Genomic DNA, 13826 nt, shown 5'->3' with positions numbered 1-13826 from the left:
GTCCGACACTTCATTTTGGCTCAGGTCATGATCTCAGGGTTGTGGGATCCACACTCAGCACAGAATCTACTTATCCGTCTTCTTCTGCTCCTCCCCCCACTCATGCTCAATTTCTCTCTCTCTCACTCTCTAATAAACAAAATCTTTTTAAAAATCTTTAAAGAAGTATATATTCTGGTGTATAATTATAGAGCAGATATTTATCATCATTCTTCTAAACTTTAAGAAAAATTGGATTTGCCAAGGGAATAAAAAAATCAATCAATCCTATTTAAACATATTTTAGAGAAGGCTTAATACAAAATACAATTCCAAAAAATGAGATCACAAAATGCAGCACTAATGAAAGATTAGGGCAAATAGGCTAAAAGCGGGGAAGAGTATATTTGAAGATTACACTTCTCACATCTTCTGGGATATTCCAAATTCCAAATACCCTGCCCCACTCTTTCATTAACTATTGAAATGACCTAGGGATTTCAATAATTGGCATGCAAGTTAGAATTTCCATACAGCTTTATATCCAAAAGTAACAGACATCTTTTGAAGAGCATGCATTCTGATGATTTGATACAAAATATGAAGTAAATGTGGAAAACAAATCCAGCAAGTGCCAAAGCAAAGTGAGTTTTATAAGAGGTGTTGATGAATCACACTTAATGGTTGTAAAGAGAAGAGCAGTCCCGGCATCCTGGAGCTGGCCTGGCACCCACAGCTAGGTTGTGGTGTTCTCCTGCTGAGCATCCACAACTTGAAAGGACACCAACATCAGACAAGACCACTTGGTGACCAAGATGGACCGAGACAAGAACAATACCACTCCGTAACTGTGTGGAACACAAATGCGTGAACACAAAAATTACTGTCCCCGCGTTCTGGCTAATATGAATTTACCAATCACAATTTTGCTTCACTCTGCTCTTCTTCACTTCTGGTTAAGAATTAAGATATTCAGTTACAGAATTACTCCCACTTTCTGGCAGCAGCCATTCCAGAGCAAGGCATCACTTCCTTGGACCCTCCCCAGAATCACCTAAAACAAGGCCCCATCCTACAGTAAGTCCTTTCCAGCACCCTCTGACCAAGAGATCCCACAGTTTCTCATGCTCTGCATTCTCTACTGTTGCAATGAGTAAATACATCTAACTTCCTTCAAATACAGTTGTGGTTCTAGTGGTCTTTGGCTGAAGGGAATTGATATAGTTAAGTATAGGTACACTGTATCCCAACAGAGAAAACCAAATGTGTTCATTTTGTGCATTCATAGCAGCTAAAATATATCATTTCTTCAAAGGATACAACAACTAAACATGGGACCAATGGTTTTATGCACGAGCATTCTAGTACTATCTCTATCTCTCTTAATTTCTAAAAACAGTTGCATTAGGAAACCATGATGAGTAAGTGGAAAGTAAAATAATCATATACACTGAAACTAAATAGGAAATAGAAACTTAGTACATGTATAAATTCACACAAAATCAATCACGAGAAACAGGAAAGGCTGATATGAATGAAAGGATGGCATGAATATATTAATATATCAAATCACAGTGTATAGGATTTTAATTTGAAATTTAACACATAAGAAGATGCCACAGAACACTTATATAAGAGATAGAAGCATTGTGTGCATTAGTATAAATAAGAGATACTTAATCACCCACTTTGAGAAACTAATCTTATATTGACTTGAGGCCTCTCATCCTATAATTGACCACATTTGATGATTCTTACCTACACCATGTGAAATATTATAGACTAGTGATAAGGTAGGGCCTCTCAAACTTTACTGTTCATACCAATTACCTGGAGATCTTGTTTAAAAAGCAGATCCTGATTCAATAGATTTGGAGTAGAGTCCGAGATTCTGCCTTTTTAACAAGTTCCCCAGGGATGCCAATGCTTCTGGTCTAAGGATCATACTAAGCAGAGAAATATAAAATTTAAATGTTGTGAGGGAAGGCTAGGAAGTTTCTAGGGCCAATGCTTTTGCCTGAAATCATTACGTATTGAACTGTTAGAGCCCATGACAAGCCCCAACACTTCATCCAGAGGGGGTTGGCAGTTGATTGTTGCAAGTTCTCTGGTGGCCGAAGATTGCTCTGGCACTAGTGAGATAACAGAACAATACAAGTGCTTCCTGCTGTATTAGCACTATTCAGACTCTGTCAGAGCAAGACCAGAATATTCCTTTTCTGGAATTGAAGGCAAAAGGAAACAACTTTCCTTTATTAAGATCCTTAATCTCATCAATCTGTGTCTCTTTGTAACCCTACAAACCTCACTTCCCAACATATTCTCCTCACTCCCCAAAGCCTGGTTCAATTCAGGTTTATATATAGTTCATGTCCTAGGCATTAGCATTTCATAAATCGTTTCCTTAAGGTTTTGGTCAGTTTCACTCTTGAATAACCATAGACACCAAAAAACTGTAGGCTGCTCAAGGGAAACCTAGGTGACCCTATGCCCTCAAGGTTAATAACCCAAAAGCTAAAGATGAAAGGGACCCAAGAGTTCATCTAGTCTAGTTTGAACTGAGAACTCAATCTTCATGAATGATATGGGAGTCAGTCTAGGCACACCCACAGTGCAGCAGGTAAACCATCTCACAGGCCCACAGACTAGTTGTTGTTCCGTAATCACGGTGCAGCTGTGCCTGTGGGATGGCTTGGTACGAAACTCTACTCAGAACCCAGATTTTAGATTCAGGTGACCTGGAATGTTAAAGATATTTCTGCACCCACATTAAGCAATTGCATTTGAGTTTCAGGGTCAGTGACTAGGGGAATGAAGCCTTAGAAAGACCCAGTTTGAGACCTCTCTGGATTGGCTGACAACCACAGCCAACTGTCAAGTGTTTCCCCACTAGAAAGGGGAGACTACTGGACATGCTTACTTCATGTGGTGCCATCCTTTTATCTTTTGCTGAGGTCTGACCCCATCACATGTAACAGAGAATGATTTGACTAAAATCTATGCCATGCCTCTGAAAGCACATTCTCACTCTCTCTCACCAGTCCTCTGCTGGAATCCTTTCTGGAGAATACCACAGAATGGCAGTGTACTTAACTTCTTATATGGACTTCCAACTACATTCTATACTATATACTACTTACTCAAAGCATCACAACTAGAAGGTTCACAAAAATTAAAATACAAACAAGTAAAACAAAAATCACAGAAGTAATCACACAAAGTGGTTTCTGAGGTATTCTTATAATTCTCACATGCTGACCGTTCTTTTTAGTTAACCGCTAGACAGCAAAGAAAAGATGTATAAGAGATCACTTTTTAAGTAAGGAAATCTGTTTAAGAGGAAGAAGCTGTCTCCGTCATCAGTTTTAGTGGTGGAACACAGAATTCTCAGGAGAAAAAAGCCCACTGCCACAGTTTACAAAATAACAAACTAAGACCCAGGACAGTAGAGAAGAGCTCAAGTATATTGTTAATGGGAAAGCCAGAACTAGAATCAAGACCTGTGGTCTTTCCTCCATATGACAATATGCTTACAGATTTTAGGATTTAGCAATAACTCATAATGAGCTCTCAAATGTTCACTGGATATTTTTGTTGGAAAAAAAAGCAAAGATCTATCTACAAGGGAAACATTAAGCTGATACTGCTAAGTCAGACCCACGATATGTTATTCTTGTTTCTGTTCTCAGTGTCATAAAAGATGTCTCTAGAAAATCCATGAGCCAATTTGCAGTTCATCTTCGAGCCACACTTCCAATTATCTCTCCAGACATTAAAACACCAATTTTTTAAACAAATACAAAACCATTTTGCTTTTGCACTGAGAAAAACATGACATTCCTTTAAGTATTAAGAATGGCTTATAGCTTTACCATTTACTACAAGTATTTTGATAATCAGCTAGAGAACCTATAAAAATAAAAATAAGTTATTCAATACTGTTGGTCCAGTCTATTTTTTAAAAAGAATGAAATTACCAGTTTGAGGTGGGAGAAGTGTGGAATCTTCAGATGTTTTTCTTGTAGGCACAATCCGTGGCTTTTCACTTGAAGCTACACCAAAAAGAAATGGAATTCATTTTTTGTTTTTTCATTTTGTTTTGTTTTTTGGAGAAGCGAAAGGGACAGAAATAGGTTGTTGGTATGGTGGCTACCAGAAGCTTACAATAAAAAGCACACACTAATCCAATCTAAAGTCATTTTATATCAAAGAATCAATATGCATCTATCCAGAAAGCATTTGGTTAGTGATCAGAAAGAGACCAGACTTTGGGGGCGCCTGGGTGGTGCAGTTGGTTAAGCACCCAACTCTTTGTTTCGGCTCAGCCTGATCTCAGGGTCCTGAGATTGAGCCCCTCCTCGGGTTTTCCCACTCAGCACCGTCTGCTTGAGTTTCTCTCTCGCTCTTCCTCTGCCCCTCCCCCACCCTGCCCACCCTGCCCAACATGCATGTGCACAATTCTCTCTCTCTCTCTCTCTCTGAAATAAATAAATCTTTTAAAGAAGAAGAGACCAGAGTTCAGTGTCATACTTTCAACATTTCCCAAACCTGTATAAAATTAACATACTGACGATTGTTACTGAATTTGTAGAAAATGTAATCAAACAGGTTTTCTTCTGTTTGTTTTTAAATCAACCCCTTCTTTGGCTGAGCTGCTGCAATTCATCAGTTCCGGTTTGCTAAGATAGGATCCAGTAAGCTTGTCCTACAGAATTAAGCCACCACCACCCTTATCTTAAGGCCAGCTTTAAGGTGCTATTACCCAGAGAGCCCTCAGGCTTCTCAAAGGGGAAGGGTGTGTTTGCCTGAGGAAATTCTGGAAGCCTTTTCGGAGCTGCAACGAAACACATAACAAATGTTATAACCTGAGGTACAAGTAACAGAGAAAAGATTTTTCACAATCTCAAGCTTGCAAAAACAAAAAACAAACACAAAAAGGCAAATTACTCATGTCAAGTAAGGTCTTGTTAGTAGTATTGCTTGTGGTTTTGATGCTGGATACTATAATAAAGCTTCTTTTTCTATTTTTTATAATCAAGCTACTACATTTGAGGAATTTGAGTTCTTTTCACCCCTTACTACTTTCCGAACTTCTTTAGTCAGGTGGATATGCGCCTTTACGTGTATTTCATTTTAACTCAAATCAAGCACCAAACACATCTGAACTAAAAAATGTCCATCTAATGGAAAATAGAATTTCAGTAATTACACGGCTTTATATTTAAGCCCCCACTGCGACAGTTTTTGATATTGCACTCAAATTCTAAGAAACAGTCTGCCAAAATAACAAACGTATCTTCTCCGTCTGGAGAAACAATTGAGTTAAAATATATTTAGAAAAAGTATAGAAAAGAGTTTATTCAGTGACACAATGATTTTGAATAAAAAGAATCAAATATAATATCCAAATACGATCACCAAAAAGAAAAACCCCCAAAGGATTTGTCGTAAAGACTCTTCAGGATACTAAATTGTAAAATATTTTATAACAGTTAAGGGCTTGGTATTGGGGGGCTTATTGTTCTGTAAACTGTGTGTCTCTTCTTTCCTATGAAGAGAAAAATTTGAATCAATTAGCCTAAGGATTTTTTTAAAGCATGCATGAAATTTCCAAGGTAATAACCAGCTGCAATGTTTAATAATCTTTACCTAGAGTGCTCAGTGGCAATTCAAACCTAGGTATTAGAACAGTTTGCAGTGCCTCCGGGGTCCTTTCGCTGAGAACTACAATAAAGAAGAATTCGGTCAGCAACTCCCTGAGTCAGGATTTGACGCTGCGGCTCACACTTAATCATGTGAAGCACGCTCATAACACTGTGTGCACAGGCCAGTTGGTGCCTTTCATGGAACTAGCTGGCTCCCCCAGGAAAAGCTTCACATCGCTGTTAAAACGTGAAGGTTCCGTTTCCAAGGGCATGATGTGACACGGAGGGTCAACATCACAAGTACACAACAAAACAAGCTGCTCCTTTTCTTCAGCAGAAGACAACAAAGCAAGACTCTCCTGGGCCAAGAAGCAGCTAACTTGCATGACATGAAGTTCTTATTAAAAAGCAGGACACTTTTGGGGATTCTCCCCAAGTTTAGTGCACATAGACTTGGAAGCCTATTGAAACAAAGCACAGACATAGTCAAGACTTCCAGGTTTCCCCCACCCCTCCAAGATTTGAGGGTTAAAAGGCTGGCATTCTGGGTTTTTTCTATACGTCCCAAGAGACTGGTAAAAGGTGTATGTCATCAGCATCTAGCATCCAGAGCTGCTTAGAGTATCAGTCACCAAGATCAAGGCATGTTGTTAACTCTGTAATGGAATTGGTCCAAGAAATAGGAGTTAACAACTGCCAGTAAAGGGGGGAAATAAAAGGAAGAGGGGAACTAAGGCTTTGGGGTTACTTTTTGTTTCTATGAGCGTTGCGAGTTAAGAAAAAAAATTCCTAGAATTACCCAGTGTTTTTTCTGAAAAGTCTAATGCGCTAGACACAGTGGGTTTCGTGGTCCGTGGCACTGACTCAGGAGTCACTGGAAGGTAAAAAAAAAAAAAAAAAGAGACAACTTTATAAATTCAGATAAAATAATGAAGCAACCAAAGATTATAAGGTGCTTTTGTTGCCCTTTAGAATTAGTAACTGACAAATTGACCAATTCTTTTCAAGTTAATTAAGGACTCCCTGGCTTGCCCCAGATGCCTGAGCTGACACTTCTTCCAACCCTTCCTCGCTGACTTTGGTCACTTTCCACGTGTTCCAAAAAGCACAGTGAGCTGATCTTGGTGAAAGCACTTATTAATCATAATTTTTTCCTTGCCTGCCTCTTTCTTTCTTATCTTCAGGGCTCAGCACAATGTCTGCGATATAGTAAGCAAGCATATGACAAATATTAAATGAATTAATAAATGGGCAGATAAAAGAATGACCCAAGGCAAAAAGGTTTATTTAGAACTATTACATTAAAGATTTCTCTCTTCCAAACTGCAGTCAACATGCCAAGCTTGGGACTGGATTGTAATTATGGTAAGGGCTCAAATACTCAGCCGCAAGACACAAAATAAACAACACTGAATAATAAGGTATGGTGTTTGCCTAAGTGCTTCTGAATAGGAAAATTCTGAAGAAGCTTTGGCAGAGAACAAGGAAATCTGTAGACTCTCCCATCAGCTGCTGTGCCAAGAGAGGAAAGTATAAATGGGAAGAATGGGTAGGATCTTTGGGGCAGAAAAGAACTTGGAGTCATCTACTGGGTCATGCCTATGCTTTTCGTGGTATCAACAAATTATATTGAAATTAGAAAAATTACCTAGGAACTAAATTTGAATAGAGTTTTCCAGCATCTTAGTTTGTACCTTTGCACCAACCCCATGAAGGTGGAGGATGGAAGGTCCCTCTCCCACGTAGGTGGGAGCAGAGACTTCTTACTCCGTCAGAAATATTTCTACTTCAATAGGTTTCTTGGAATCAAGTTATTTTACTTCTCTGCCAATCTTGATCTCTTTTGGACCAGTTATGAATCCAAGAGTTTAGTGCGAGGTAAATATCACAGATATTTCAATTTATGGTAATTTTATGGATTAAAAAAATTCACTTTAGAGTGGAGGTATTTTGCTAACTGCAGATTTGAGGAAATTCTTGCCAGATGTTTGTTTTACTGGGTTCTGGATGAGGGGGTGTCGCTCTGGCAAAAACTCTGTGGTTCATAGAGTAACATGTCCCCGGTGGGCTGGACGCAGGCAGTTCATTCAGAGAAGAAACGCTGAATGTTTGTTAGTAAATGCTGATAAACTATGGGGAAAATGTATCTAGCATTTATTCTTTAAAGGATTTTCAACAGACTATTATATATTTCTTTATACGAGGATTATAAATCTTCCATAGAAAATTAATTCTAATTTTTCTAAATAATTCTAGGGGACTTCCATAGTTATCAAGCTGTGGATTTGGGAGGGATTATGGCATTTTGCTAAAATGACCACTTGTGAAAGAAATTAAAAATGAGCTCATGTCTTCATAGAAAAGGGAAGCACATAAACCATAGTATTATATTTTAGTATAAAAATATCTCAGAATGTTGAGGTGACAAATTTCACTTAGCGTGAAAAATACAGCTTCCATATTACATATCGGGTCATATGATTCCGTGGTTACTTCTGCATCAGCTGTTTTTCCAAATGTTAAATTAAGGATCTACGATCTTATTGTTTGTGCTAATGATGAAAATTAATCTCCTAATGGCCCTTCACTGAAAAAAGTACAAGCTCATCAATCATTTACCATTTCAAAAAATATTTATTCTTTCAAAATTAACAACATACAGATCTCATTACCTGTAATGGGCTTTGCCGGGATTTTTTCTACCTCTGGTGTTTTAGATTCAGCGGGTAATGCCAACGTTTCATTCTTAGCTAAAAAGTCAGAGAACAAACAATTCGCCTCACTTCTTCATAACATAGTACCCAAATATTGCTCACTCAAAACATCATCAAGTAACAGATTATTTCAAGAAATTGATTTTGCTCTTAATTCTTCCTACCAGGTAGTCAACAAATTTATTGTGCATTTCCACCAGGGATTCCTCAGAATTCCATCTCGTGAACTCTAAGTAATTCTTTAAAATTTAAATTGGCATTGGAATGAAGAAAAATAATCACAACCCAATACTTGGATAACTCTCAAATCATTCTCATTCATAAATAAGAGTTTCTGGAAAGCACAGGTTGTATTGCAAATACTCCCTAGAATTTTATATTTGAGTACTCCTAATTTAAGAAAAAAAAAAACCAATGCATAGAGATTTTCCATTGTTATACGTATTAAAAAAAACAATAGGTTATAACAGTGAAATTTTAGAAAAACAAATAGCTCACATAGGAAACTAAGGTATTTAAAAATATTTGTGGCCAAAAAAATACCAACAGCTATTCATTTGAGCCACACATTAACACTGATCTTTTCTTTCGATCTCTGTGCGAATTTGGCATAATGAATGAAATCAATTTTTCCCATGTTTTTAACCTCTTCAGAAAACTATGTAGGAAACTTTCTTCTATAATTTAGGTATTCTTTTTCAAAGAAAGTACATTCGTATACCAGAAATCCCCAATGATTATTTCCCATTTCAAAAATGCACTCAGGATGAACTTGATTCAGCTAGTTAGCACACTGAATCAATGACCTACTTGTACTATTTTGAAAGTCTAGGGGCAAGAAAGAATTCATTCATCCTTGCGATACCCTGATCATGTCAACTTGAAATGATCATAATCAGATGGGATTATTTTTTTAGAGTCCTAAAACTATACAGGACTTCTTGGGTTTCTCAACTTTGGCACGAGTGACATTTTGAGCTGGATAATTATTTTATCCTGTGTACTACAAGACGGTTAGCAGGATTTCTGGTCTTTACCCACTGGATTCCATTAGCACTTTCACAACTGTGACAAACAATGTCTCCAGATACTGCCACATATCCCCCGGGGGACAGAGCTGCCCTCTACTGAGAACTATTGATCTAACTGATCCTCTCAAAGTTCTTTGAGGATGAAAATCTTCTAACTTCCTGCTGTAATTCACATCACTGTTGTAAAGACCATTTTCTTATCAGTTAACACGGGCTACAAAATATTTATTTACTTCTGAAGAACTTGAAGACAATCATAAAGTCATCCCTTTCACAATGATGATAGAAGCAAATCAGTTTTCAATCTGTATGATGGAAGTCTACACAGATTTTTCCACAGGACTAAGGAAGTGTTTTAAGATGCTAGACGCAGGCATCGCGAGTGCTTCCATGCACACCGTATCTAACGGTCAAGTGCGTGTTTCTTGGATTCATGTGTACGTGAAGTTGCCCAGCATTTTTGCACAACAGAAATGTTAAATACTATTGCTCAAATTAATTTAGCGGGGCATAAAGAGACTCTCAGAAATAACTAAAAAAAGCAGATCCAGTAAAATTTTAAAATCTCCATTCTTAAAATTTCTTAATTTAATCAACATTTTTCTGTTGCAGTCACAGCTTTTGTTTAGAACCCCTGGGATTGTTAGCATAGGAAAAAAACATTCAGATTGCAGATTTTTATGAACTTTGGTCCCGTTATTTTCAAGGTGTACCAAGGGAAGCTTTTTTAAGTGTGAGATTATAAGGTTTTCCTTTAGTGCTCTTTTCTTTTTCAGGGTCCTCTTCTCCCTCAAGACACCTTTGCTAACCCTCTCCTTCCTGTATAATATCCTACATTCTCACTGGTTTCCTTCGCTGACTAGACTATTTTAACCTACAGATCCTATACTTTCAAACAATGCTCTGAATTACTTCACTTTAGCTCCTTATATTAAAAACATGCCCTCAGCTGGCAATCACATTAACCTAAAATTAGGCTGTTAATGTGGGGCTGGGGGAGAAGGTAAACTACCTTCCCAAGAGACATTTGTATTCTTTACACATCACTAACTCCTTACAAGGGCATACTGTATTTCTAACTATGGCATTTCAGATGTCTGAAAAATTGGTAGACGGGGAAGATATTTGTATGAGAGCGTGTTTGTGTCTCTTACCAATCCGCGAGCGCTCACCTCACTATCTCTGGACAACTGCAGTCTTGGCCAAGAGCAGAGTAAAATGCCACCAGAATATGGCCTAAAACCTAGGAAATTCCCTTTCCTCTCTGATTCTTCTGTACCTTTATTCAACACAGTTGTTTCCTTTCATTTTTGGCAGGCAAGGTCTTGGCTTTGACAAACTCCTTGTATGCCCCAGGGAGGGGTGTGTGTAATACTAGCTTTCTTGTTTATTTCTCCCATTATTCACACCATGTGTTTTTAGAACAAAAGCCATTAATTTCTTGATGTCCCATGATGGGCCCTGCTGGAATGAGGATATTATTTTTAGGATTTACCCCCTCAAAGAAATGGTACTTTTCTGAATTGCAGTGTTAAATAACTTCAGGAAAGTTTATTTCTCCCTTGCTAGTATAAAGAACTATTTAAGCAGTATCGCTTTCCATTAAAAACAGTAAATTTAAAATGTAATTTTTAAATACAGTCTGTCAAGGTAGTACATTTGATGGATTTGCTGGGCATTTTCAAGATACTAGCTATCAAGTTTTTCAATGCATAAGAAATTTGCCATCTGTTAAATTTAAGATGGTGTTTCCATAGAAAAACAAGTCAAAAAAGATATTTACTGCTTGCATAAATTTTTCTTTATTGAAATCACACTCAATCCTGAAAAGCTTTTAGTAAATCCTATCAGAAAGATAAAAGCAAAACCAAAATAAAACAAATGTACTGTTTTACTCTCTAAAGAAAACAGAAAGATTGAATGGGTATTAAGGTAGTGTGCGGAACTTTGCCAAAACCAGTTAAGTTTAGGAAATATCACTCAAGACTAAAGAACAAAACATCCTCCAGTTCAAAACTGACAGTAGTGGTCTGGGGAAAACTGCTCATTTTCAACCTCCTTCACAAATTCTATATTTTGCAGTTTTGCTGGATGGATTAGTGATCACATCAGTGAGACTGGCCAGTTCCTTTTTTTTTTTCCCCCTCTTTCCAAACAAGACTTTCCCAGGGGCAGGGCAAGGCATCCAGGCTCCGGGCAGAGAACAGGTGAGCACAGGAATACTGAGCACTGGATTCCAAACACTAGTTCAGTGAGGAAAGTTAATTTGGAAGGTTCCTGGGTTTTAGCAAGCATTTGGATGTTGCAGGGTTTAGTCACAGAGTTTTATAGCTAACAAAGAGGTGATCAAGTCTGATGTACAAATTAAAGAAATGATGTCTGAAGTCCCTTGTCTACATTCTCGAAGGTAACTCACTCTGGGACTAATAGGTATGACTGTTTCATAATAAAAATGTCAGGATCACAAAAGCACAAAGACTGGCAAATGTTTGCACATCTTAACAAAATGATGTGTAAGTTCTGAAAATTTTCCCACAATTGGTGGGACTGTTAAGTCTATCAATGAAGAGCTCTTCTACTCCCTTAAGGTTTGTTCCTCCTTCTTCCAGTAAATTCTCAAATTAACAGCTAAGGAGAACTTCAGAGTTCACGTTTTGAAACTGTTCCAATCTGATTGCCCAGCATCAAACAAGCAAACTCGTCAGGAGAAATTAAGCCTGAAGTCCCGGTATGGGCAGGTCCTGTGCCCGTGTAACTCACCAGCAGAGTGCCAGCAACGTGCAGTTCTGCCACAAAGGAACACGTAGTCATTGTATGTGAACTGAATGCTGCCAAACAGGGACCCGGGGGTCTCATTTCTGCACCCGCACAAGGTGCACATTCATTTATCTAAGTGTGAAAGTTCTTCGCTAGAGCCTAATTCAGAGAAAACATTCTGCATTTTTTGGTTTTGTTCACTTGCTACCGCATCATGCCATCTCCTTCCAGATCTATCCCCAGAGACAGTGGAAGGGTGGTACTCAAAGTATGGTTCCCAGACAAGCGGCTTCAGTATCTCCTGGGTGCTAGTTAGAAGGGCAGATTCACAGGTCCCACGCCCCATCTACTGAATCAGGAACTCTGGGGTGGGTCCAGTAGTCTGGGCTCACAAGCCCACCAGGACTTCTCGTGTTCCATCAAGTTTGAGATGCCGTGCTATACAGGGAGGCCTGACTAATTTGATCCTCAAATGCGGCAACTAATTTACCCCAATGAGCACTGCAATTATTCCCTGGGCTCCTTTTACAGGGTTTTGCTGGGTTTGTCTCCCCCCAAATTGTCATGTTTGGTATTTTTAAGACACTGAAATTATATCAAGTTCTTTCCACAAGTAGGAGGCAGTATCAATCTTAAGTAAATGATAATTCTAACACACCTGATCTCTACATCAGCTCTCATTGAAAACATCTCGTGGCCCCTTGACAGTATAGTATAACGATTTTCTAACAATCACTCTATTTGAAAATTTTACCTAAATAAACGTATGGATTTTGGATAATTTGATAAATGTTCACTTTTAAAATAAATATATTTTATATTTTATGATATAATAATAACTGTTTACCTATAGAACATGATTTATATAAATATTTCCAACACTCCAATCTCTCAGCTCTCACTGTTTTTTCCAATTTTTTTTATCATGGTAAAATATACACAACATAAAATGTATGATCTTAATTAACATTTTTAAGTGTACACTTTAGTAATATTAAATACATTCACAATGTTGTGCAACCATCACCCCTGTCCATCTGCAAAACTCTTCTCATCTTACAAAAGCAAAACTATATTATTAAACCCTCCTCCCTCCAGTCCCTAGCAACCACCATTATACCGTCTGTCTATAAATTTGACTGCTCTAGGTACCTTGTGGAAATGGAATCATACATATTTGTATTTTTGTGACTGGCTTATTTCACTTAGCATACTGCCCTCGAGGTTCATCAGTCCCGTAGCATGTGTCAGAATTTCCTTCCTTCTTAAGGCTGAATAATATTCCATTGCATATACACCCACATTTTGCTTACCCATTCATTTTAATTTTTAAAATTCTTAAAAGTTCTTAAATTCTGGTTAACATACAGTATGATATTAGTTTCAGATGTACAATATAGCGATCCAACACTCCATACATCACCCGGTGCTAGTCACACCAAGTGTACTCCTTTGTCCCTATCACCCATGTACCCCATCCCCCACACCCACCGCTGGTAACCATCGGTTTGTTCTCTATAGTTAAGAGTCTGTTTCCTGGTTTGCTGCTCTCTGTCTTTTCCCCCTTTGCTCATGTGTGTTGTTTCTTAAATTCCACCTATGAGTGAAATCATATTGTCTTTCTCTGATTTAATTCACTTAGCTCCATCCATGTTGTTGCAAATGGCAAGATTTCATTCTTTTTTATGGCTAAGTAATAT

General features: G+C 38.0%; 1 protein-coding gene across 40 annotated transcripts in view; it reads right to left on the bottom strand.

Annotated features, from left to right (window-relative positions):
- Nucleotides 1-13826, bottom strand: part of ABI3BP (ABI family member 3 binding protein) — a 232874-nt gene that overhangs the window by 112929 nt on the left and 106119 nt on the right. For 30 of the 40 annotated variants that reach the window (XM_087861659.1, XM_087861660.1, XM_087861662.1 and 27 more), the window contains exons 10-14: nt 8297-8374; nt 6424-6498; nt 5629-5703; nt 4742-4813; nt 3957-4031 (exon numbers count right to left, since the gene is read on the bottom strand). In XM_087861659.1, the coding sequence (XP_087717785.1) occupies nt 3957-4031; nt 4742-4813; nt 5629-5703; nt 6424-6498; nt 8297-8374 (375 nt within the window). The remainder of the gene's footprint in view (nt 1-3956; nt 4032-4741; nt 4814-5628; nt 5704-6423; nt 6499-8296; nt 8375-13826) is intronic. The other 10 variants (XM_087861673.1, XM_045785338.2, XM_045785343.2 and 7 more) reach the window with 5 other exon arrangements.

The sequence above is a fragment of the Ursus americanus genome, chromosome 4, assembly GCF_024610735.1.
Source record: "Ursus americanus isolate L20-20 chromosome 4, mUrsAme1.1.p, whole genome shotgun sequence".
Taxonomy (NCBI): Eukaryota; Metazoa; Chordata; class Mammalia; order Carnivora; family Ursidae; genus Ursus; species Ursus americanus.
This window is presented reverse-complemented; position numbering and strand designations above follow the sequence as displayed.